Source organism: Leptodactylus fuscus, chromosome 3, assembly GCF_031893055.1.
Source record: "Leptodactylus fuscus isolate aLepFus1 chromosome 3, aLepFus1.hap2, whole genome shotgun sequence".
NCBI lineage: Eukaryota > Metazoa > Chordata > Amphibia > Anura > Leptodactylidae > Leptodactylus > Leptodactylus fuscus.
Window position 1 is genome coordinate 76,861,086 of NC_134267.1, and position 27,824 is coordinate 76,888,909.

The 27,824-nt window shown below is 40.5% G+C and overlaps 1 protein-coding gene across 3 annotated transcripts in view; it reads right to left on the bottom strand.

The window, feature by feature from the left end:
• Positions 1-842: 842 nt before the first annotated feature.
• The window catches only part of TBCE (tubulin folding cofactor E), an 87,846-nt gene continuing 60,864 nt past the window's right edge, over positions 843-27,824 (bottom strand). For all 3 annotated transcript variants that reach the window (XM_075267784.1, XM_075267783.1, XM_075267782.1), the window contains 7 exons: positions 21,251-21,315; positions 15,610-15,762; positions 12,623-12,776; positions 11,516-11,584; positions 8,254-8,313; positions 4,838-4,929; positions 843-2,709 (listed from right to left, as the gene is read on the bottom strand). In XM_075267784.1, the coding sequence (XP_075123885.1) occupies positions 2,617-2,709; positions 4,838-4,929; positions 8,254-8,313; positions 11,516-11,584; positions 12,623-12,776; positions 15,610-15,762; positions 21,251-21,315 (686 nt within the window). In that variant the 3' untranslated portion in view covers positions 843-2,616. The remainder of the gene's footprint in view (positions 2,710-4,837; positions 4,930-8,253; positions 8,314-11,515; positions 11,585-12,622; positions 12,777-15,609; positions 15,763-21,250; positions 21,316-27,824) is intronic.

The window sequence follows — 27,824 nt, forward strand, 5'->3', positions numbered from 1 at the left end:
GCAGCCCATTTTTCTTCAAGTGCCTCCTTATTGTGCACCTTGAAACAGCCACACCGATAGTTTTCAGAGTCCTGTATTTCAGCTGATGTTATGAGTGAGTTTTTCTTTACATCCCGAATAATTTTCCGGGCAGTTGTGGCCGAAATTTTGGTTGGTCTACCTGACCGTGGTTTGGTTTTTACAGAGCCCCAGAGTTTCCATTTGTTAATCACAGTTTGAACACTGCTGACTGGCATTATCAATTCCTTGGATATCTTTTTGTATCCCTTTCCTATTTTATACAGTTCAACTACCTTTTCCCATAGATCCATGGACAATTCTTTTGCTTTCCCCATGACTCCTAATCCAAAAATGTTAGTGGCTGAAGGAACAATGCAACAGTCTGTCTGGATCCCAGAAACTCACTTAGCTTTTATGCACACACACTGATTACAAGGACAACTGTATGTCACCTATAATACATAAACAAGAGCCTGTTGGATGCAGGAGCATTCCGCCAGGCCCAGAAGGTTTGTCCACTTGTCAGGGACTCTGCAAAGTTATCGCTTTTAATCATGTTTACTCCCATGGACCTCCACTAATTATAATTTGTCTGAAAAGACACCAGAGTATAATAGCAATTTCGGTTTGGATGCTTTCAGTCCAAACAAAAATGCAGGTAAAAGCTTGAAAATACTATAATAACCGACATGCACAAAATCACGTTGGTTATGTATATAGTCAGTGTAGGTTATTTTTTCATTAATTGCCCTGCCCTACTACATTCTCTCTTTGTTCAAAATGAAAAAAAGAAGCATGACTAAATGAATGTAGTACATACAATAAGTAAATAATTTCACAAGTGCATACATGGAATTTTATTTTAAAAGATCAAACATCTCAAACACTACATCTTATTATATATAGAAGTGTAACTACCATTTTATATATTTTTTATTTATTGTGTATGTGGAAGGTGAGGAACTTTTTTGTAATATACTTTATTAACCTAACTCCCTTTTAATTGAAAACAGGCTGTAAATTTTCAACTAGCTATGTTCTAAGCATTGCCAGGGAGAGTCTGTCCCCTACTCGATATATACTCAATACATCACATAGCATTTACCATATGGGTATAGTCTCTTGAAATGGCTGTATCTCTGGTTTTAAACCAACTTAGGGCTCGTTCATATCTGCGCCCGGGGTCTCCATTATGCCGGTTTCTGTTTCCTGCCTGAAACTGGGCAGGAAATAAAAACCTGCAATCATTTTTCAAACTCATTCATTTGAATGGGTTTGAAAAGTGTCCGGCCATGAGCAGCAATGAGCGTTTTGTGCTCTCCGCGGCAAAACCATTTTTTTTTAACCAGACGTAAAGTCGGACATGCAGGACACTTTGTTCAGTTAAAAAAAAAAACACTCACGGCCGGACACGGTCTGTCAGGTTTCCGTCTTCTGTTGGCAAAAGACGGAAACTGAAAGCGGAGACCCGGGGCGCAGGTGTTGAACCCAACGTAAAATGGTTGTGGTATCACAAGAAAGTTGAGATTCTCAGCTTTCATATGTTGCCAAGAAAAACTAGCTGTAAAAGAACTGGAGTTATCATTAGTAAAAAAACAGTCAGGAGTGTGATTTTTATATGGATCGTGACTGCACGATCTTTCTTGTCATACCAGAACCCGGAAATACATTTGAAGTGATCATCCCCCTGTTTTGTAAATGCTTTAGCTGTACATACTGCCAATACAAAGGTGTATGAACTAGAGAGAATGTTAAAGCTTTTTCTCTATTAAAAAGGAAGTTAGATAGATTCATTAAGTAGATTACAGAAATGTTCACCAAACAACCAACAACTCAGTACCCCAAAAAAATTTTTTATGGAAGTTACACTCTGTGACTGTCTCTATACATTTTTGACAACAATCACTGAGGGGTTAAAATTACAGCTCATGAAAGAGCATCTCTTACCACCTCCTCTAAGTCCAGCTTTTTACATCATTTCATAGGAGCCACAGCACTGATCCTGGTCACAATTAGAAATTTTTCACACTGTGCTGTAAGGTAGGAGTAGGCAATGGATGTGATTCTGGACTCTGTCCACCTCTGATTGGAGCTCTGAAACACAACCCCTTGTCTGCTCCTGCCTGACACTTCCCACGTAACAGTAGGCTATCTAAAATTCCATGGCAGAGATAAAATGGAAGAAAAATTTGCTATGGAACTCAACCTCAAATTTCTCTTTCATTTCCATTGTGTGAATATACCCATAGATTAGACAGTTTAAAATTTAAGATTTATCACAATGTTTAATGCTGAATGATAAATCTGACATTTTTAGACTGTGTAGTTAAAATTTACACCAGTTATTAGGAGTTTTCCTTTTTGACAAACAGATGTGCCAAAACAGACTTTCCATCTTTTTAGCAAGTCATACCCAGTTTCCAATAGGCTCCAGCCCTTTCTAAGTAAAACGCAGAAAGTGTCTAAAGCGGTTAAGAAATGTGCTCTATAGCTTGTACGTTAGTTTTTTGACACAAATTGCTGCAGAATTCTGGCACATTTTCAATAGTAAATCCCCATTGTAGAATGCAGGGAGTTCTTCTGTTCCTTTAAATATTCATATATTTCATCCTTCTTTTACCATCTGACAAAGACACAATCTCCGTTTTCCATAGAGTAAAACTGTAGTGTCTTTAGGTCATTCTCCAGCTGAATTTCTTTGCCTTCCATCTGTTGATAAAATGAAAAATGAGCATAAAACAATAGCATAATGTTATGATGCTGTCATAATCCAAAATAACAAGTAATATGTGGTATACGGGCAGTCAGCATTAAGATGCTTTGAGCAGTGAAAAGACATAAAAATCATAACTAAGTGTAAAATTAAAGGGAATGACCACTTTATGGCTAATGTGTAGTACTTAGGGAAGTAATAATCTCATAGAACTTGCTCATAGATGTTGGCCCAGAGATTCTAATAGTAAGACAGTGTAAACTTAAAACAGTCAGTCTGAAAACGCGCCTGATTTATCACTGTGGCTAATGCTGGATGATAAATCTGGCGTATCTTTACACTGTCTAGTCCAAGATTATACCACCTTTTGTTTGGTTTGCTTTGAGCCAAAATTTTCCTGACACATTTCTTTACACATCTTTGCATATTTAAGCCACACATCTAACAATTTGGAAAACATTAATTTAAACTAGATGAAAACACTGTATACTGAGGCCATTGCACAGGAAGAACCATTGTATTAGTAGATTGTGTTAGTTTTGAAAAATATAAAAACATAAAACTTCAGTAGGTGATACCTTTTTTAATGGCTAACTTATAATGATGACAGAATATGTGTTGTGGATAAAATGTCTATTTTCGATATTTACAGTTCTATTTTGTATAGTCTAGTACTGCTATTCACCAAGTGTTTTCCTTAACAAGTGTTTGATGTTGTAATTGTCTTGTGACCTTTGTGACGCGTAACTAGATGTCAGCTCAGCAAGATGGCACTTACATCTTGAACTATACCCGTAGTCATGTGCAAAAGCAGGATGAGAGAAAGAGGAACCTCAGACACTTCAGCCAACAGCAAGTCAACACATATATCTCAACTCCTCCATAAGATGCTATATAAGATGATGTTTGTAGTAAATAAAGAGAAGTTGTGTCCACCCTGACTGAGTGCAGAGTGTCATTTCTTTGAGCGCGCTCCTTGTCCCTGGAGAATTAGGAAACCAGCAACCAGCCTGAGATACTAAGTATCAAAAACATATGATGTTTCGAAGCTTACTCTGGGCTTCTTCTTCAGATATATCTAAAAACACTTTCTGCAGGCTGCATATTTATGTGGACACAGGGATAGGATTTCAGGAGGGAGGGGGCAAGAGGCTTATTACTATATATACATATTAAAACAAATAATCAATTACCAGTTTCCAGATTCTTTATCTTTATGGCTGTTTTAGTGATTTGTATAAAAAGACATAAATCCATGTGATGTGTTCATTCCATTGTCCAGAGTCTTAAAGAGGACCTTTCATCAGATTGGGCACAGGCAGTTCCATATACTGCTGGAAAGCTGACAGTATGCTTAATTCAGCGCACTGTCGGCTTTCCCGATCTGTGCCCCGGGTAAAGCGCTATCGGTCCCGATACCGTAGCGCTTTATAGTCAGAAGGGCGTTTCTAACAGTCTGTCAGGAACGCCCTTCTGCCCAGCAGCGCCTATCGCGCTGTACAGCCCCCTCCCCTCCTGATAATACTCGTCTATGGACGAGCTGTGTGAGCAGAGGGAGGGGGCGTTCCTCCCCGCTCACACTGTGCAGCGCGATAGGCGCTGCTGGGCAGAAGGGCGTCCCCGGCTACTGTCAGAAACGCCCTTCTGACTGTAAAGAGCTACGGTACCGGGACCGATAGCGCTTTACCCGGGGCACAGATTGGGAAAGCCGACAGTGCGCTGAATTCAGCGCACTGTCAGCTTTCCAGCAGTATATAGAACTGCCTGTGCCCAATCTGATGAAAGGTCCTCTTTAAATAGGGTCATGCACTTGTACTCATAAATCATAAATTCCCTCTTAAAATCAACATTTTCATGTCATTGGTGATATTATGATCTTTCTGGCAGAAATGTTTTGGCACGGGAAGGTCTATTCTCTGTTGTTTAATTGTATGGCGATGTGAATTGATTCTCATTCTGAGTTTCTGGCCGGTCTCTCTGTTAGTTTTATCATGGGATTTTTTCACGGAAGGTTCTCTATGCTTAAACATTATCAAGAATATTTAATAATCCCAAACCAGTCAAGTCTTATTGTTTCTATAATAAAGGAATTTTGTTGTATATTAGTGACTGGTAAACACTTACCTTGGAACTTTCATATGACAATTTCAGTTCTGAACCAGGCACTTTAAGTAAACGATAAAGTAAGCCCTTTACCTTTTGGACAGTCATTGAATCTTGGTAGGGAAACAAAGAACAAAATGAAGAATGAAAAAGTATATATTATTGCTTACCATACTTAACATGTTCTATTTCCTGTGGTAAACTATAATTTGTTTTATTCCATCATTATCATATGTTATGATAAAGTATGAATACAGTTTTGGTTGGTTTGGTTTAACCATGTAACATTAACCTACAGTATACATTCAGTTTCAATGATTTTCAATAAATATTGTAAACAGAAGAAACTGCAAGCATAGAAGAATAAACTCAGTACAGCAGAGTACATTAGGGCAATACAAAAATGGGAAAGAATCTTTATGTGTCCTTTAGGACAGTGAGATCATAACGTATAGCGATGGTATTATAAATAGAGATGAGCACATAGTATTCGATCGAATACTCGTATCGGTCGAATACCACGCAGGAAAATTCCATTGAATTCAATTCAAAAACCTCCTCGTTCTGCTACTTCCTGAACTTGGAGGATCCAATGTGTTGAACTTTGGTTTTCATGGAAACCGGAACAACAATCCCGTTTTTTCCCATAGACTATAATGGTATTCGATATTCGATCGAATACTACTCGCTCATCTCTCTAATTATAAACTATAGAACCACAATACACTGGTCAATGGTGTAAATAAGGAGTGAGCCAAAGTGTCTTATCAGTTGGCCGGAGCTATTTCTTTCATTAAAGGAGCACAAAACCCAGAGCAATAAATAATTTGACTACATGACACCTCTTATCCTGATTTTTCTTTTCCCCTCTTACATCCCTGCTATATTATGTATGATTACCTTTGAGGGGATATGGGAAGCTGAATTCTGAATAACTGACCTCACTATTGCCCTCACATTATAAGTATATGAATATCTGCTAAATAGTATAGCATTCCATGGTAGATTTGCTTTTTTAGGGTTGGTTCAGACATCTGGGAAAGCTGGGTAACATAGCATGTGGAGCTTTAGTAGGAAATACTGAATACTCTATTTAACTACATAAAACTACCTCTGTGTGCTATAATCATACTATAGCTTGCCAGGTTTTCCCTTTCAGGATTCTTGGAAAGCTGGGTAATATACCAGAGAATGCAGTAATAAGGACAGCTGAATACTAAATATACATACATAAATAAATTCCATATTATGCCAACGTTTGCTTGATTTGCATTTCAGAGTCCCGGGAAAACTGAGTAGCAGGCACTGTTCCACTGATTCTGACACAGTTGAGAGTTTTTCTCCATCCCCCCACTATTCCTGAGCAATAAGTTCTGTTAGTTTTGGTATCTCATGTGCTATTTAGGCTCTCTACTGTCAGTAGAGTATTGTCAGGCAGAAGCAGGAAAGGGTGCGATTCTGAGCTCTGGATACTGTCCACTTCTGATTGGACATGTCCCCTTTTCCTGCACCTGTGTGACACTGCCCACTTGACTCTCGCAGGGATACAGTCGTTGTCCTAGTGTTTGAAGCTAGGGTCCCACCCCGTATTCAATAGTAAAGAAGAGAGCTTCACACAATTATGTGCCAACCAAACAAACGTGTTTTATTGGTAGAGCGTGATGGAGCAAACGTTTTCGGCCTCAGCAGGCCTTTCTCAAGCTCTACATAAAAAGAATTATAACAATCAATACCAATATATACAACACCAGCACACTTCCAATATACAATATCCCAAATATATACATATCAACATTTATATACATAGAAGAACCATGTTGTAGTTGTCGTAGTTGTACTCAGCGTGATTTCAACAGGAATAACTTAGAGAGACATAATGTATAGCATAAAAGTCAAGGTAGGTGAACATGCCATAATAATGTTGAAATATAAAGACACATAAGAAATCAAATCATATATCCTGGACTGCTGTGCATGTAAGTCAGTATAAGCCCAGTATATAAATGGGTCATGATGTCACCTGCATGACATTGCACTGTATAGAGTATAACACAAGGAGCAGAAGCCAGAATAAAGAGAACAAAAAAAGGGAACAGAAAATAAGCAAACAAATACCTGTACGCTTGATGCAAGTAGTCAATAATGACTAGTCTAGTCTAGTCTAGTCTAGTCTACTAGACTAGACTAGTCATTATTGACTACTTGCATCAAGCGTTGGCACATAATTGTGTGAAGCTCTCTTCTTTACTATTGCCCACTTGACAGTACAAAACCTAAGTAGCAGCTCAAGAACTAAAACTAACAGCATTGATTGTTCAGGAATGTTGGGGTCTAGAGAAAAAATTCCAACTGTGCTGGAATCAGTGGAGAAGCAAGTTTTAACAGATACTAAAAACTGGAGTTGGTAGAAGTGGTGAAATCTCTTCTTTAACTTGAAAGATATATGTTTAAGGGTCCAAAAAGCGTGGTAACATACCAATCAGTGTTGTAATACAGACTGCTGCTGAAGCAAAATGCACTTATATAAACCACTTTCTAAGTTATGAAATAGCTAGCTAGTTTTTCCTTTCAGAAATCTGGGAAAGCTGTATGATTTACTCAAAGTAGATAAAAACCACACACATGTAACCCTCCCCTCTACCTGGTGTAATTGATACTCTGGAGCTACTTTGTCTCCATTATATTCTATGGCACTCCATTACAACATTAAGCTAATTGGGAGCTAAGCCCCTTCACAATAACCCCCAGCCATCCTGAACTTCCTGTGATATCATGCTTCTGCTGGCAACAGGTCTCCAGCTGGTAATGGCACTGCACAGAGGTAGGAATCAAAGTCTGCCCAAATCTATGTTTGCAAAATTATTGCTTAACTGCTCTGGCTAGGTTCACACCTGCGCTGGGTCTCCACTGGGGGATTTCATTCCCCCGTCCCACTTTAAAAATGCAGAGAGGAAAATCCTGCAAGCAGCGCTTTTTTTTCTCAGATTTTTTTTGCCCTTTTTGGGCAAAATTATGCAAACCCCATAGACTATAACCATGTAACTGCTTTTTTTAAGCGGACTGCATTTCCATTCGATGGGTCCCCAAGCAGACAACCAGGACGCAGGTGTGAATCTAGCGTCAGAGCTGCAAGTAAATCTTTAATCAAGTTTTATTAGTGTTGTAGTGCAAATAACAAAATAAGAAAACAAAGACAAGAACAATAATCAAAAAGCACAGAGGCAGGCAGTCCTCCCAATCAAATAAAGAACATGATGATTGGAGTGAAGCTGTGTCCAACTCAAGAGAGAAGCCTGATAGCGTGTCAATTGTGGATGATAAAAAAATTATATTGATGTATAATTGACATAGAATGGCTCAAACACTATCCTTACGAACAGAGGAACAGTGAAAACAAGCAAACAAAAAAAAAAATACATGTCTTAAAGCCTACTTACCAGGTAGTTTCTTTTTTATTGGCTTTTGATCTGGTTTGTCAGGGCAAATAATAGATAAGGCTATAAAAAGAGAAAATAAAACAATGTGACTAATAAATAGTTAAGACTACCACTAAAGATTGGAACAAGCTTCCAGCAAATGTGGCTAGAATATAAACAGAAAGTGGATTTAAGCATGGCTGGTATATAAGCACATGACTATGATAGGATAAAAACTGTACTAAAACATACAGTGAACCAACTTAGCCCATGGACTGCCACCAGTGCTGGCCATATACATACAATGGTTGTCAGTTGAAGGATTGTGCAACCAACACCTATCTCTCCTGATTATGAATGTTCAGCTCAGACAAGCAGTGCATGCGTACAGAGCGTGAGAATGAATGAAGCTGCTGCACAACACCACAGTATCTAAGGGGTTTTGGAGGGAGGGAGCTCCTTTCTAGAGACATCTGGGGGACTAACTAAGGACCGCAGGACTGCCTACGTATAATCCTGTGCCAATGCATGCCTAACAAACTGCCAATATAAAAATACAGGCATTTTTAAAGCATTTCAATTTCATGTAGGTAGTGCATTGTCTAAGTGATCAGAAGATCGCATGTTACAATTACCTAAGGAGACAAAACGAGTTATAAACATGACACCATACTAATCCCCCCCCCATGCATATTGGGTATTGCTGTCTCCATAAGGCCCCAGCAATACAGCAGAAATGTTATTTTGCCTGCATGATTAACAACTTAAAAAAAAAAAATTTCTACAGAAATTATGACAAAAACAAGGTAGACTGTACACTCAGCATACGGAAAATATAAAAATATTAATATGTTAATACCACTTCCCCTGACAAAGGCAAGAGCGCCGAAACGCGCGTTGGGTGACCCGCTCACCACAGGTCCCGGGCACTAGCCTAGCCCTACACATGGGTATGCACATTTGGTTTTGATATTACATATTGAACTGGTCTCTTTAGGCATGTCATATACTTGTTTATTTGTTTGTATACTGGTTCACTGATTTTGAGCGACCGTCTGCAACTATTAAACCTAGTTGCAGGTCTTTGAGATACTGAGACACTGATACTGAGACACAGTTGTTGTTTCCAGCTAGATATAAGGTTGTGCTTTACTACTGACTGGTGGCTACAATAGTATTTGCTGATATACCTATATGTACAGACACTCTTTATTACATCTTTATGTAATTATTAAACCTAGGTGCAGATTTTTTGATATACTGAGACACTGATACTGTGACACAGCTGTTGTTTTCAGCTAGATATGAGGTTGTGCTTTACTACTGACTGGTGGCTACAATAGCGTTTACTGATATACTTATATGTGCAGACACTCTATTACATCCTCATGCTTATTATATTTCATCCTTATGTTAATGTACTTTTTAACTTGGAGTGTATTTATAAACACCATGTGATTCAGCAATATAATGTCTTCATAAAGGGACGATGAAACTGTGGCTAAGCAGATCCTTTGTGGGAATTGTTTCCTGTATTGTGTGTGTTTTGTTGTTATAATTGTATCAATATATTAATAAATATTTTTATATTTTCCGTATGCTGAGTGTACAGTCTACCTCGTTTTTGTTTTTTTCTGGCGTCATATATTTCTGAGGTAGAGACACACAAATTAAGGGGTACAGATAGTCACAAGAGGACCTTTAATTTTTTTCGTCACATGACATGTTCCTCTGTGTACAGCGCAGTGCTATGTTTTTGTTTTCTATTTAGAAATTATGACAAAATTGCCATTTTTTTTTGTCAGTGCTGAAAAATCACAGTATACAAAATTATTTAAAAAGTGTTACGTTCCCTAAGTGGCATTAATAAAACGGCAGGTATTCCCACAAAAAATAAGCCCATAAGACCTCGCACAATTCCGCTAACAAAAAATAATTAAGAGCCTGGCACAGTGGCAATGGAAAAAGCAAAACTATATTACAAAAAATGTTTTTACTTTAAAACTTGAAAAACACCTATATAATTGCCCAAAAGAGTTAATAAATGTTAATCAATGAGATATATTTACCCCCAAATATAAAAATTATAGGGCTTGATATGTGTCTACAGAAAAATACAAAAAATTGTTTGGTCAGACAGGCTGGTTAATTAATGGGTTAATATCCAACCCTCGTCCGTATTTCCTGTGACATCAGTAATTGGGGAAAGGTCAGGAGGCACATTAGATGGTTGGCTGGTTCCACCAAAATTAGAAAGATTGGTCGACAATTATCTTAAAGCTGGCCATATACATTATATTAGTGTTGACCGAATTCCATTATTTGGGCAGGATTGGCCAAACATCTAGACTGCAACAGGCCCAATACTACTGTTTTTAGGGGATTTGAACTCTCTTATTTCCACTCAGAACAAACGCTTGGAGGGATAGCCATTTGCTGAACCAGCGTTTGGCCATGTGCTATCTAACATCTCTGGCCAGCATTAGGTTAGGTTCACAGCTGCGTTCCGGTTTCCATTTGTGGGATCCACATGGCAACCCCCATCTATTCATTAGCTACATACATAGTAGTAGGTTGGACGTTCTCTAGACAGTATCTGATGGATTCCCATTCTAGGTTAGGATGAAGTGTGCATAATATGTGTGTCTGCCACGCTGATGTTTTAAACTATTTAAAAAGATTTATTAATTTATTTTATTTAATAATTGTTATATAGAAAAAATTAATTCAGAAGCAATCCAAACATGGCAGTGTTTATATGCACAATGTAGTTAAATTAAAGGGTTATTTTCTGTTATACACCATTTGTACTAAGAATCTGAGTACTATGCATGCGGAAAAGAGACTGATACTACATTCAACTGTTATCTGCTGGAGTCAAGCAATACATACATAGTTGATAAGGTTGGAAAGAGAAAGTATAACCTATAAACCTATAGTGTTGAACCAGAAGGCAAAAATGCATGAGATGTACGGCAAGTAACCCACATTAGGGAAAACGTTCTTCCTGACAATAAATATGGCGAATTAGGCTCTCTACTATAAAGAGGATGGGCCTTAGACAAGAGCAGTCAAGGGGAGATCTGCGACACTGTCAGCATCTGATTGGACAGTATGGCCATTATTAGAGAGCTAACCCCGTGCCTGTACCTGCCTGAGACCAGTCTAGTTAGAAACAATACAAACTTATTCACTAGAACAAATCATCTTAATATCAACAAAATAACTGAACAATAGAAAATGGAATAAATAACACAATATATGTTGTTATGCATTAACTTACTAAGAAGTTGATTTTTTAAAGCAAAAGGCTGTGGTTGCTGAATTTCTGCATCATCAGGAGCACCATATTCTATAACAACAAACAAAAAAAGAACAAAATCAGAGATTATTTGTTGATGATAAAAAAACAAAACAAACGTTGTTCTAACCTTGTCCCTTTTTCTGTCCTTTCAAATCACATTATTGCTGTATTCTTGATTGGACTTTCATTTATTATAGAGGGTTCAGGGAGGAAAGAGAGCTATGTGACGTTTGGAGGACAGATTTAGCTGCAATAGCTTTCAGGTGCCATGTCACATTTGCAGAGTCCCTAATGTATGGGAACAATTGAGACATTTAAAAAGTGACCTCATTTTGGGGGACTAGATACACAGCTCAGCACACACCATTACACATCAGAGCTTTACTCCAGGTTTCCATACCAACCCAGCCATCTTTTATTACTCATGTAGGTCAGATTTAAAGGGGCAGGACGCTGTTGGTGACACTGTTGCACAAAACGTTCACACAGTTTTACTCCAGGTCACCATAACAACCGATCACAGGTTTTTCACTGATATCCAAACTGAGATACACATGATATGATGCTTATGGGCAGACACACACACAAATGACACACAAAATAGATCAGTGCAAAACTGGTCAATTCTTATTAGGCCACTAGGCAAACAAAAAATGAACTATACCTGTGCAAAGGTGGGTCCTCCTGCTAATACACAATATTATCCCATAGCAACACCTCCAAGCAGTATAATATCCCACAGCGGTACCTCCACACAGTATAATGGCCCATACCAGCCCCTCCACACAGTATAATGGCCCACCGTGGCCCTGTGTTTGTTGGGGTTCAGGGGCCTGCGGCCTCACTTACCAATCTCGGCTCCTGCTCACAGCCGCCTCAGCTTCCCAGGCGGCTGTGAGCAGGAGCGAGGATCAGAAAGTGAATAGGACCCGTTACCTGCTGGGGTTACTCCAGCAGCTAATGACTGATTAAAAAAAAAAAAAAAGAACAAGCAAAGCATCAGGGCTTGCTACCACTGCTACTCCGGTCTTTGTTCCTTAGAATCATATTAGGATACATAAATATGAATGCAAGGGTATGACTTACTTTCTATAAGTTCATTGTATCGAGGGTGTTCTGTCAAAAAGTCCATGGAAGGGTTATTATTGTCAGTGTCCCGATTTCCACCTGACTTTAACCATTCCTTCCCAAACATTTTTCTGTAGTCAAGTTCAGCTCCTTTTCTTTCTTGTGGAAGAATCTGTCAGGACATGGAAATGGAAAGGTGTTTTACTACAAACACAACCAGATTTAAATTTGTAGATGATTAAAAGATACTGATGATTTCCTTTCTGAGGCCAGATTATCTTATCATGCATATCACAAATATCCACATGATACACACATAACAATGTACACAAATAAATGAATAAATAAGTCAGTGTAGCATGCAGAGAAGTATATATATCCTAATTTATAGATAGGAATGCCTATGTAAACCTGTAGGTGGCAGTATATGATACAATAAACAGTAACAACCCCCCCCCCCCCCCCCCCCAAAGAAGGCATTTTAGCGCCGAAACCCGCGTAGGGGACTCAGCAGTCCCGGCTGTGTCAGGGGTATCTAAGATATTCGTTCATTATGGGTATGTTGTTTCGATCTATTGCCTATGTCACTATACTTTCCTTTCCTGTCCATACTCAGCTTTATACTTATGCAACACTACGCTCTACTTTGATTATTCAGTCTCTGGCTTGTATATTGTATGCATGCCATGTATGTATAGCAGTATATATGATACTTATGCTCATTCTGACTTTACTCACTCAATACTGTATACTATATGCTGATAGTGTGATTATGTCATGATTTATGGGTATTTCGTTTTGACTGAGTTTTTCTCAGAGTGGTTACTGTTTATTGTATCATATACTGCCACCTACAGGTTTATATAGGCATTCATATCTATAAATCAGGATATATATACTTCTCTGCATGCTACACTGACTTTTTATTCATTTATTTGTGCACATTGTTGTGTGTGTATCATGTGGATATTTGTGATATGAATTTTTACATTCCTTACCCTTACATTTATAGATGCTCCCCTGCAATTGTTGGGTTTGCATCTGGTATCATTTCTCCTTCCCCTGTGTATACTTTTATCGTTATTTAATAAAGTATTTTGTAATTTTGGATTACCGTCTTGTGCGGTTCATGTTTTTTGGTGTTTTAGTCCTGGACAGTGATCAACAGCAGTCCAGACATCCACAATTCTTTACATTGAAATAAATTAGCTTAGAGACAACTTTCAGGATTAACATGTCCAGCCCTAACCCATCTCTTCAATCTATCCCTAACCAATGGATCCTTCCCCTCAGCCTTCAAACACGCCACTGTCACTCCTATACTTAAGAAACCGTCCCTCGACCCGTCCTCTCCTGCCAACTATCGTCCCATCTCTCTGCTCCCGTTCGCCTCAAAACTTCTTGAGCAGCATGTCCACTCAGAACTCTCCTCCTATCTCTCGTCCAACCTGCTCTTTGACAGACTTCAGTCAGGCTTCAGACCCCGGCACTCCACTGAAACTGCCCTAACAAAAGTCACCAATGACCTGCTAACCGCCAAAGCCAAGCGCCATTACTCTGTCCTCCTCCTCCTCAACCTCTCCTCTGCCTTTGACACAGTTGACCACTCCCTCCTGTTAGAAATTCTCTCATCCCTTGGTATCTCAGACCTGGCCCATTCCTGGATCTCCTCATACCTCACCGACCGCACATTCAGCGTCTCCCACTCGCACACCACCTCCTCACCACGCCCTCTCTCTGTAGGTGTCCCCCAGGGCTCCGTCCTAGGACCCCTCCTGTTCTCCATCTACACCCTTGGCCTGGGCCAACTCATAGAATCTCATGGCTTTCAGTACCACTGCTATGCCGATGACACACAAATCTACATCTCTGGACCAGACATTACCTCCCTGCTGACCAGAGTTCCAGATTGTTTAGCGGCCGTAGCCTCCTTCCTCTCCTCCCGCTTTCTCAAACTCAACATGGAGAAAACAGAGTTTATCATCTTCAGCCCATCCTGTATGGCCCCTCCACCTGACCCATCCATCAAAGTTAATGGAACCACAATTACCCCTGTCCCACAGGCCCGATGCCTTGGGGTAACCTTGAACTCTGACCTATCCTTCAAGCCACATATTCAAGCCCTCAATACCTCCTGCCGCCTCCAGCTCAAGAACATCCACCGAATTCGCCCCTTCCTCACCCAGGAAACTACCAAGATGCTCGTCCAGGCCCTCATAATCTCCCGCCTAGACTACTGCAACACCCTTCTCCATGGACTCCCAGCTAACACCCTCGCCCCCCTCCAGTCCACCTTAAACTGCGCTGCTCGCTTAATCCACCTCACCCCCCGATCTTCATCAGCTGCTCCCCTCTGCAGTCCCTCCACTGGCTACCTATAGCCCAGTGAATTGAGTTCAAGCTACTAACGCTAACATACAAAGCCATCCACAACCTGTCCTCTCCATATATCTCTGAACTAATCTCCCGCTACCGGCCCACACGTAACCTCAGATCCTCCAATGACCTCCTGCTCCGCTCTGCGCTCATCCGCTCCTCACACAACCGTCTCCAAGATTTCTCCCGTGCATCCCCCATACTCTGGAACTCCTTACCACGACACATAAGACTGACCTCCACAATCACAGGCTTCAAGAAGGCCCTGCAGACTCACCTATTCAGGAAGGCCTACAACCTCCAATAACACTATCACCGCACCACCATCTGTACAGTCTCCCCTCACCTTCTGTCTCTATCCCTCTTCCCTCATAGATTGTAAGCCCTCGCGGGCAGGGCCCTCTACCCCACTGTGCCAGTGCTGTTAGTATTATATCTACCTGTATATTCTGTGTATTGTATGTAACCCCCAAATTGTATTTAAGCTCAAATGTAAAGCACCATGGAATTAATGGTGCTATATAAATAAATAAATAATAATAATAATAATAATAATAATAATAGTAATAGAACCTCACCAATGATTTGTGACATGCTTTATAGGTGAAAATAGCATAATAAATACCTACCTCTGTCCTGTTTAAAATTTTCAGCCTGGCTATTTTCGCAATTATAAGCTGTCGGACAGTTTCAGGGTTCTTATCAGAGACCATCAGAGGGTTATTCTGGCAGTTTAAAGATTGTAAGTTACGCAATTTGTTCAACTCATTGATAAAGGACCACTGTAAAAGAAATAACAGGAAATATAGTGCTACATGTTACTCCTTTTTTTAAGATCCTGTAATATAATAATAATAGTTATAAAAATAACACATATGACTAAATATCCAGAAAATGTTACATTTTGAAAGAACACAGTCTATGGGTGAAAATACTCTGAAAGGGGAATAGCCAGCTACTAGAGTGCCTCATGGACATGAGATATTTGAAGTGTCAGCTAATCCTCTTTATCCTGTGAATGCGGGTTATCAGTCAGAGCAATTGGCAGTTCTATATAATATCTCTGCCACTTCCCCTGTTCTTCATATTTCATACTTTATTTGAACATCTTTATTGTGATATGGTATGTTCATACATTATAAAGACACTTCTGATGTTCTGTGGCAGAACGTCGTGCAGAAAATTTGTAGCATATTAGAGAATCAGTAATTTGAAAGAGTGTTGCAATGAATGATAAAAAGAAAGTTTAATATACTAAGGAAAAAAGGTAGTGACATTGGAAATGTCAAGTCAGAGAGAATAACTGCCGAGGAAAGTGTTTCAACTGCATAAATAAGACATCAAGAAGGAGGAAAAGGCCAAACTATTACATTTGTTTTTCTCTAGTGTATTTACACAAGAAAATCCAATCACCAGAGGTATTAGGGGTTATGTAAACTCTTCTTTAATCCCTTCCCCCACAGCAAGTTTTCGACTCCCCGACAGAGCCAATTTATGAAGGAATAACCTTGGAACATTAACGCATCAAAGTGATTTTCATTTGTGATTGTTTTTTTGTGACGCATTGTACTTTGTCTGAGTGGTAAATTTTGTGATTAATCATGAGAAAAAAGTAGAAAATTTGGAGAAAGTTTGTAATGATCTACTTTTCATACAGATAGTCATACCACCCAAATCAGTTAATAAATTTAAGGGTGCATTCACACTAAGTATACGCTGAGCTGATTCTGAACGTAAAACACGTTCAGAATCAACGCGTGTAATGTCCCGGTACTGCTTGTCCCATTCTCTTTAATAGTCCTTGCAGACCGAGATGGTATGGACATTTGCATATAAGGTAAAGCGTTTCCTCCCCCTTCATTCCTTCTATATATTACCAGAGCCAGCACACAGGGGGTCTATTAATGTGCCATCTTGTGAATGTTTTTGTGAACTACACCTGCCTATCAACGGCAACGGCTACCCTCGAAACCTGGTTGTCTGTTGTCATTGTCAGATATCACGTGGGGGTGGGTAGTCGGGGACATCAAAAAGGAGATTTTGTGCACATTTGGGACCCAGGGACCCCCTGAAAGCCGGCCACATCTGATATATTACCCGTGATACCAGCCCTGGCCCTCCTGAGTGTTACACGTGTACAAAGCAAATCCCATTCATTTCAATGGGAGCTGGCACACGAGCGCTCCCCATTGAAATGAATGGGCTGCTTTTTTCCCTATTTGTTTCAATGTGATACACGCGTATCACATTGAAACCAATAGGGAAAAAAGCAGCCCATTCATTTCAATGGGGAGCGCTCGTATGCCGGATCCCATTGAAATGGATGGGATCTGCTTTGTACACGCTGATTCTGAACGTGTTTTAACGTTCAGAATCAGTCAACGTATACTCAGTGTGAATGCACCCTAATGTACCATATTTCTGCTTTATGTTAGCATGAAAGTATAACCGCCCTTTCTTTTTTTTCCGACATTATAAAACAAGTCAATTAGCAATTTTCTAAATTTTCAAGAACATTTCCAAAACGTATTTTTCAAGGGACTAATTCAATTATGAATGGGTTTTGCAAGGCTCCTGTATTAGAAACCCCTTTAATATTCCAAAACAGCATATACGAAGTATCATAACCTTATAAGTGTTTAACAGGACAAGACAAAATGGAGGTAAAATTTACACATTTCATTTTCTTTTACTAATATGTTCATTTAGCTCTAGAATTTACACATTCACAAAGGGTTAAAGGAGAAACTACATCACACAATTTGTTATACAAGTTCTCCCAACTACCATAGTACCCCACATGAGAATGTAAACTGACATATGGGTGCACAGCCAGACACAGAAGGGAAGGAGAACCAATGAACTTTTGGAGTATTTGGGAGATTTTGCTGTATTAAGGGCAATAGTCAGCACTTTGAACCTCACAGCTGTTTCACTGAATTTACTACCAATGACATGTGAAAATTAAAAATTACCACTTTATCCAATAAAATATTAGGTCCAAATTTCTCTTTTTCACAAAAGGTTAAAGAAGAAAAAGCACCCTACAGTCTGTTGCAATATGGGTACATGGCGGAGCTTGATACAGAAAGAGCACTATTTGGCTTTTAAAGGGCAAATTTTGCTAGAATAGTCTCTGGGTGACAGGTCTGATTTGCAGAGCCCCTAAATTATCACTACAACAGAAAACCCCCATTTTGTAAAAGACACCCCTCAAGAAATTTATCAAGGACTATACTGAGCATTTTGATCCTGCAGTTGTTTTGTAAAATTTATAAACATTGGACAGTGAAAATGAAAAATTAGATTTTTTGTAATATAATATTGCTATAGCCACATTTTTTTTTCATTTTTCCAAGGGGTATCATTTGTCCATATAGGGTATCTGAACCAGCAAATCTTCTGATTGATGGTTCAATAGGTATACACCACAATACAACATTTATTGCAGTGTATAGGAGGCTGTAATTATATGCAGACTCATGGGCTCACAGCTTCCATTACCAGCAGGATCAACAGGGATGTAGTGGGGAATGTCAGTGTCACTGATCAGATCCAGGATGCTGAGTAAGAACACTGGCCCCCCCCGAACATGTCACGGGGAAGCCAATTGGGGGCATTATACATAGTAAAACTCTTGAAATGCCCTGGTCATGTTTGACGGCAGCAATGCAGGGTTTAACACCTAAGCTCCGATAGCGGATTATAGATAGAAGTGTCAGTCGTATATAAAGGATGACACTCGGCTGACACTTGGATATTCTCTCTTTGTTTACATGAAATTAGGGGGCGTTCACACTACCGTCAGTGTCCGACAGGTAGTGTCCACTCCTAGTGTCCGTTCAAAATCTCGCACGGACATTAGGAGCGGAAACTAGCTGTGTCCTTGACACTTGTCATTCATTTAAATGGAGATTGGGTGCGTTGTTTTGCACTCCGTGCCTGTCCTTCACTGTCTGCTTGTAAAGATGTCTGACTTTTCAAGCGGACAGAAAAAACCTACATGTCGGGTTTTGCTGTCTGCTTGAAAAGTCTGACATCTTTAGGAACCGACACTTAAGGACAGGCACGGAGTGTAAAACAACACACCCGATCTCCATTTAAATGAATGAAAAATGTCACGGACACAGATAGTGTCCGCTGCTAATATCCGTGCGAGATTTTGAACGGACATTAGCAGCGGACACTGACGGTAGTGTGAACGCTCCCTTAGAGACAAGCCACAAGCCATATAGAGGACACAGCAAACATGTGGAAGAAGGTGCTCTGGTCAGATGAGACCAGCACTATGTATGGTGGAAAAATAACACTGCTCATCACCCTGAACACACCACCCCCACTGTGACACATGATGGTGGCAGCATCATGCTGTGGAGATGTTTTTCTTCAGCAGAGACAGGGAAGCTGTCCCTGTAATTTTCCCATGGGGCCGCATAAGAAATTGAAACTATGCTAGAGGGCCGTGCCACGGCAAATTTAGCTCCACCCACTTCTACATTGACTCCGCCTATTCCCAATCATCTTTCCATGTGCCCCCACAAAGTATAATCCTCCTACAGTCACCCGTACACTATATGCCCCCACATTATAATGTTCCCTTCCAACTGCCCCACAGTATTAAGTCCCTCTCCTGGTGCCCCAGTTTAAACTGGTGGAAACTAGAGGAGACATGAAGCTGGGACAGCTGGAGGGGGACATTAAACAGTGGGGGTAGTTGGAGGGGGGCAATAAATTGACAGCTGGAGCGGGACATGAAACTGGGGGCAACTAGAGGGGGACATTAAAATCGGGAAGCAGACATTAAACCGTAGGGGTAGTTGGAGGGTGACATTAAACTGGGGGCAACTAGAGGCAGATAGGTCCCCCTCCAGCTTCCTCCACGGCTTAATGTCCCCCCAGTCTAAGTGCCCTCTTCATCTATCCCCAGTTGCATGTCCCCCCCCTCCATTTCTCCCTCAGTTTCATATCCCCCTTTATTTTCCCCATTTCATGTCCCCCCTCCATCTCTCCCCCAGTTTCATGCCCCCCCCCCCTCCATCTGCCATCTCTGCCCTAGTATAACATTCCCCTTCCATCTCTGCCCCTAGGTTACTGAGACACACACACACAGACAGACACACACACACAGACAGACACACACAGACAGACAGACACATACAGACAGACACATATAGACAGACAGACACATATAGACAGACAGACACATATAGACACACAGACACATATAGACACAGACACATACAGACACACACACATACAGACACACACACATACAGACACACACACATACAGACACACACATATAGACACATATAGACACAGACACATACAGACACAGACAGACATATAGACACACACACATATAGATACACACATATAGACAGACACATATAGACACACACACATACAGACATACACACACAGACACACACACACTCTCCACCCTGCATCTCTCAGTATGACACACTCCACATGTCTCCATCTTCTGCCGGCACTAAGACACGCCCCCTAGACAAAGCTGTGCGGGCCGGACTGAATCAGTCAGAGGGCCGGATATGGCCCGGGGGCCGGACTTTGCCCAGGTCTGCCCTAGACATACAGCCAGAGCTACAGTGGAATGGTTTATATCAAAGAATAGTCATGTGTTAGAATGGACCAGTCAAAGTGCAGATCTAAATCCCATTGAGCATCTGTGGCAAGACATGAAAATTGCATTCCAATCTGGCTGAGCTTGAGCTATTTTACAAAGAAGAATGGGCATAAATCTCAGTCTCTAGATGCAGAAAGCTGGTAGAGACATACCCCAAAAGAGTTGCAGCTGGAATTGCAGTGAAAAGTATCCTTACAAAGTATGGATCTAGGGGGTGAATACTTTTGCATGTCACACTTTTCACATTTTTATTTGATTAATATTTTGAAAACCATGTATGCCAAATTTGACCCCTGATAATTATTTTTGTAATTTCCTTTGTAAAACAGAAAAGAATATTTGTGTTTATAGTATGAATCAAACCAATTAAAGGCTGATTGAAAGATAGATTGTAAGCCCTTGCGGGCAGGGCCCTCTGTCCCACTGTGCCAGTCGGTCACTGTTAGTATTATATCTACCTGTATATTTTGTGTATTGTATGTAAACTCCCAAATGTAAAGCACCATGGAATTAATGGTGCCATATAAATAAACAATAACAATAAAAACCAAAATATTTCAGCAGTCTGTAATGTGCTATTTAATAAAAATATTGTACAGTAGTAGACCCCTTTAACTCACCTGTGATATATTATTGCCATCGACTGACAAACTATTTAATGAAACAAATTCTTCTGTACAGCAACCTGAAAAAAGTGAGAAGCAAAGAGGGAAAAATAAAAGTTTAGTTCTTATAGTGATAATTTTCCACAGAAAACTTAAAATCTGTACTCAAAATTACTTTCAAAATAACTGAAGGTGGATTCATAATTAAAAATTAATTTAATCAAATAATTCATACACAAGAAGTTAAGATGTTAATAGAGAATCATTGTGTGGATTAAACGCATACCCAGAGGGTAAGTTTCAAGGCATGTGTTCTCCCTAAATCATATTGAATAACCAAATAAATTAGAAAACTAAAATATAGCTTTTAATAATTCCTATTAAAATGGCAACTGTTGCCTAATTATGATTAATTAAAATGAGCTCAGTTTAATTAGTGGGTAAATCTGACATACCAGGGAAAAGAGGAGTAGATACACCTTTAACCACTTAGTGACCAGCCTGTTTTGGACCTTAATGAACAAGCCAAATTTTGGAAATTTGCCATGTATGACTTTATCAGTGAAAAATTCTGTAACAGTATGGCGCATCCAATCAATTCTGATATTGTTTTTTCGTGACATATTGTACTTTACTGAGAAGGTAAAATTAGACTGATATAACTTTAAAGGGATTCTACCACGAAACTAACATTTTTTCTAATGACCACGTCGGAATAGACTTAAGAAAGGCTATTCGTCTCCTACCTTTAGATGTGGTCTCCGCCGCGCTGTTCCGTAGAAATACCGGTTTTAACTGGTATGCAAATGAGCTCTCCACAGCAATGTCGGCGGGCCCCAGCGCTGAAACGCCAGTGAGAGCGTCCCCATTGCTGCCCGAGAGCTGTTTCCAGCGCCGCCTCCTTCTTGAGCAGCAACTCCGCCTCTTCTGTCTTCTGATGCAGTCCAACTTCCGACGCCTGCGCAGTAGGCTCCTGTATTGAACTACAAGAGCGGCCTCCCAAAAATGGCCGCCATTTTTGGGTGGCTGCTGTATGCTCCTGTATTGAACTACAAGAGCAAGAGCTCTTGTAGTTCAATACAGGAGCCTACTGCGCAGGCGTCGGAAGTTGGAGCCCTCATTGCTGCGGAGAGCTCATTTGCATACCGGTTAAAACCGGTATTTCTACGGAACGGCACAGCGGAGACCACATCTAAAGGTAGGAGACGAATAGCCTTTCTTAAGGCTATTCCGACGTGGTCATTAGAAAAACTGTTAGTTTAGTGGTAGAATCCCTTTAAGCTCCATAGACACCAATATTTGTAGGTGACTTCCTCACTAGAACAAATATGAAACCCTATACAGATAGATAAATGTAATAGGGGAATAAAACTTGTACGTAATGGAATGAATGAATAAAAAAAAAAAAAAAAGACATCAGATAAAAAAAAATTAAAAAAAAATCAGAGATCGCAGGCATTGGGACTCCGACGGAGCTATGGCGACCGCCATTATACTTACAGACCCGGCATCCGCTGTAATAGAACAACGGATGCCAGGGAGGGTTTTGGTGCCAGGGCCCGCAGCATCGCCACGCTCCTGCTGCTGTAGGAAGCCAGCGGCTGCAGGAGCTTGGCGATGCTGCAATTCCGCCCCCCTTAAAGGGGTTGTCCCGTCACAAGGATCCTATCTATAATGCTTATTAATGTGAATGTAAGACTTTTCCTAAATACATTGCTTCAGCAAAACTGCTTTGTTTGGCCACTATCTCACTTTATTCATTTTTTTGTGGCCACAGCCCTGACCTAGCTGCTCCTGAGTCAAGTGATGTGTCTGCCTGCTCTGAGGGGGGAGGGGCTAAGTGCACGGGAGCGAGCCTGGAGGGGGGGGGGGTAGTTTACCCTTTGGGGGAAGGGGCCGCCAATACAGGGTTAGACGCCGGCACAGGTGAAGCCAGCAACATCGCTATGCTTCTGCCCTGCATGAAAGGTGGCGGAGTGGAATAACAGCATCGCTTCTGCCGCTGCTGGCTTCATGCAGGGCAGAAGCATAGCGATGTTGCTGGCTTCACCTGTGCCGGCGTCTAGCTGTCCCCAGCATTCACCTCTCTATTACAGAGGATGCTGGGGACAGTTAGACGCCGGCACAGGCACATCGCTATGCTTCTGCCCTGCATGAAGACAGCAGCGGCAGAAGCTTTGCTGTTCCGCTCCGGGGTCACATATGCAAAGCCAAGCGGCGAGATGCCGCCGGCCCTGCGTGCAAGCTCATACACCAGTCTAACCTTCACAATGCGAATACAGACCCGCAGGGTGTCGGGTCTGTATTTACATTGTGAAGGGTAGACAGATGTATGAGCGCGCACGCAGGGCCAGCGGCATCTCGCCGCTTGGCTTTGCATATGTGACCCCGCCCACCAATGACGAAACAAAGCCGGAAGACAGAAGATTTTAGAGGAACGAAGACGGGTGAGTATGCGACGTGGGAGTATCCCTTTAGGTCCACATTCGGACTATTAGAAGCACCCTCATTTTCCTCCGAAATTTTTTTGGGAAAAATTGCATCTTAGAGACTGAAAAATACGGGTACATAAAAAATAAACAAAATTAGTATATACTCGAGTATAAGCCTAGTTTTTCAGCACAGTTTTTGTGCTTAAAAAGCCCCCCTCGGCTTATACTCGAGTCTATGACCAGCCGCAGTAGTAATGTATAGAATCTCCCATAAAATAGTGAAAAAAAAGAGGCTCTAAAAAAATATCATAAAAAATAAAATAAGTTCTAAATCCCTCCTTTCCCTAGAATACATATAAACGTAGAAGATTACTGTGAAACACAAACACATTAGGTATCCCTGTGTCTGACAGTGCCCAGTCTACTGAATATAGGGTATCTGCAGTCCTCTTGTTCCGTCGGGAAGAGGTTAATAGGAGCACTGCAGATACTGTACCCTATATTCAGCCAGGCTGAATTCCAAGTGGGGGACAAAAACCCAGTCCTCAAGCTCAGGGAAGGGGCACACAGACAACCAAACCCCCCCCCCCCTCCCCTTTCCCAGCACAGCATCTACTTTCCAGTAGCTGCTGCATTTCTTCCCCTCGGCTTATACTCGAGTCAATAAGTTTTCCTAGTTTTTTGTGGTATAATTAGGGGTCTCGGTTTATATTCCGGTCGGCTTATACTCGAGTATATACGGGATATAAAAAAAAAACATAAAAAAACAAAAACAAAACAACCATACAAATATAACAAAGAAAATACATATGTATATACATAAACCCATTAGATATTTGAAAACAGAGTTAAAATATATACAATATACCGTATATACTCGAGTATAAGCCGAATTTTTCAGCCCAGTTTTTGTGCTGAAAAAGCCCCCCTCGGCTTATTCTCGAGTCAGCAAAGAAAAAAAAAAAAATATTATTATTATTATTTTTATTTTTTTTTAAGGAGGGGAAGTCTGTGACCAGCCACAATATTAATGCATAGAATCTCCCATAAAATAGTGCAAAAAAAAAAAAAAAGTTCTAAATCACTCCTTTCCTTAGAGTACATACAAAGTAGAAAATTACTGTGAAACACATACACATTAGGTTTCCCTATGTCTGAAAGTGCCCGGTCTACTGAATATAGGGTATCTGCAGTGCTCCTGTTCTGTCGGGAAGGGGTTAATAGGAGCACTGCAGATACCCTATATTCAGCCAGACTGAATTCCAAGTGGGGGAAGAAAAAACAGTCCTCAAGATCAGGGAAGGGGCAGACAGACAACCAAAACACCCCCTCCCCTTTCCCAGCATCTACTGCACCCAAAAACTCCGACCATTTTAATTTTTGAAATTTTCCAGTAGCTGCTGCATTTCCCCCCCTCGGCTTATACGCGAGTCAATAAGTTTTCCCAGTTTTTTGTGGTAAAATTAGGGGCCTCGGCTTATATTCGGGTCGGCTTATACTCGAGTATATACGGTAAATATATATGGAAACATGGTACATTTTCCTTTCTCTTTTGTGTATAAAATGGCCGGTTGATATAGTTATGGAGGTACCAGAAGCGGTCCTGTGATACAATAGCTTAATTATGCCAGTAACCTTTTCTAACATAGCCCTTGTTGTAATGCACACAACCCCTCTAGTCACAAGGAACTTCTAATGCCAATTATCACATCTAATATGGCCGCACGCATCTCTTTTACTATTTAGGATGGTCACATGATGCTCTGATGTCTGAGCAAGTGTGGTGAGGCTCATGCAATGCCAGTCTGTGCTTGTAAGCACTTCATGTATATTCTACTTTCACTGCAGGAGTAATAAAACATAACTTTTAATTCAATACTGTTAAAAAATAAAAGGTTTTTTTAAAAAAATTATTTGAGTCCTCTTTTATTTTTATGTGTGGAAGGGTAGGTACTACAATATGCCTATGGTCTATATATTAACCATCTAATTTGTTAGGCTCAGTGACAACACCTTCCCACCAATAGAACATAGATCCCCTTTCATTTTTCGGGAAATGTTTAACACCTCTATGTTTCTCTTCTGAGTCCCTCTATAAGGAGTTGTGTGAGGGATCCCAGTTATAGGACTGAAAAATGCAGGGGCTCGGGCATATCAGAAGCTCCTACAAACTAGCAGGCTATGGTTTCCAATTCTCTCCTCTTTCGAGTAGTCACCTAAGGTTACTGCCTGCCAGTGATAGTCCTTTTAGATAGAAGTTCTAACGTCTCCTCTACGCGTTTCCCCTATCTCTATTACGAGCTGGTTCATCAGGAGGAGTTGAGGAACAAAGACCCTATGATACAGGTAGATAAATGCGGTTATAACCGCAGTTCTCCCGTCCCTGATGGTGAGACGGGATACTTCGATCTATGAGGAACAAAGACCCTATGATACAGGTAGATAAATGCGGTTATAACCGCAGTTCTCCCGTCCCTGATGGTGAGACGGGATACTTCGATCTATGCCTAGGCATAGATCGAAGTATCCCGTCTCACCATCAGGGACGGGAGAACTGCGGTTATAACCGCATTTATCTACCTGTATCATAGGGTCTTTGTTCCTCAACTCCTCCTGATGAACCAGCTCGTAATAGAGATAGGGGAAACGCGTAGAGGAGACGTTAGAACTTCTATCTAAAAGGACTATCACTGGCAGGCAGTAACCTTAGGTGACTACTCGAAAGAGGAGAGAATTGGAAACCATAGCCTGCTAGTTTGTAGGAGCTTCTGATATGCCCGAGCCCCTGCATTTTTCAGTCCTATAACTGGGATCCCTCACACAACTCCTTATAGAGGGACTCAGAAGAGAAACATAGAGGTGTTAAACATTTCCCGAAAAATGAAAGGGGATCTATGTTCTATTGGTGGGAAGGTGTTGTCACTGAGCCTAACAAATTAGATGGTTAATATATAGACCATAGGCATATTGTAGTACCTACCCTTCCACACATAAAAATAAAAGAGGAGTCAAATAATTTTTTAAAAAAAAACCTTTTATTTTTTAACAGTATTGAATTAAAAGTTATGTTTTATTACTCCTGCAGTGAAAGTAAATTACATAGTGAGTAAGGTTCTCTTCAGTTATTTTGTTTATGTATATTCTGGATCATATTGGGTAATATTAGTTTAGCCACAGATGTTAAACATTTGCCATCATCATGACTATTACCGTGTTTCTGCGAAAATAAGACCTACCCTAAAAATAAGCCCAAGGGGCAACATAGTGGCTCAGTGTTTAGCACTGAAGCCTTGCAGCACTGGAGTCCTGGGTTCGAATCCTGCCAAAAACAACATTTGCAAGGAGTTTATATGTTCTCCCCGTGTTTGCGTGGATTTCCTCCCATACTACAAAGATATACTGATAGGAAAAAAAATGTACATTGTGAGCCCCTGTTCTGGGCTCACAATCTGCAAAAAAATTAAATAAAATAAAAAGCGCTAGCATTATTTTTCAGGATTTTTGGAGTGTGCTTGAAATATAAGCCCTACTCTGAAAATAAGCCTAGTTACAGTTCATTTAAAAAAATTTAAAAAAAAGTGTCTAGTAATTACAGGAAATCAGACAACCCCAAAAGACTCACCCCCCCCCCAAAAAAAAAAAAAAGAAACCAGACACCCCCAAAAGAATCGAACCCCCAAAGGAATTAGACATTGACTTTAAGCGAGCTATCTGTTCAATATGGCACTAGTGAGATAGTTTTCAACAACAATAAGAATTTCTAGTGCTCGGGCCTCACACACATATCAGCTAGTTCTGCTGGCATCACTCCGTAATGGCTGCTTCTGATCAGCAGGGGCAGCCAAATACTACACTTGGCTGCAGTGAAACACTGTTGCAATGGCAAGGGATCCGACAGTGACATGCCTCTGGCAGTAGTGACTCAGATCTGTTGCAGACTTTAAATGTTTTGGGTATAGCTGGGTCTGGTGATTGGATTGTGGTTCGTGGGAGAAAAAAAAAAAAGACATCCCTTGAAAATAAGCCCTAACCCATCTTCTGGAGTAAAAAATAATATGACCTTGTCTTATTTTCGGAGAAACATGGTAGGTCCCATATACATGATATGATGCATTTTTTGTTTTGTCACTTGTGAATTGATTTAGCTTGTTATGTTA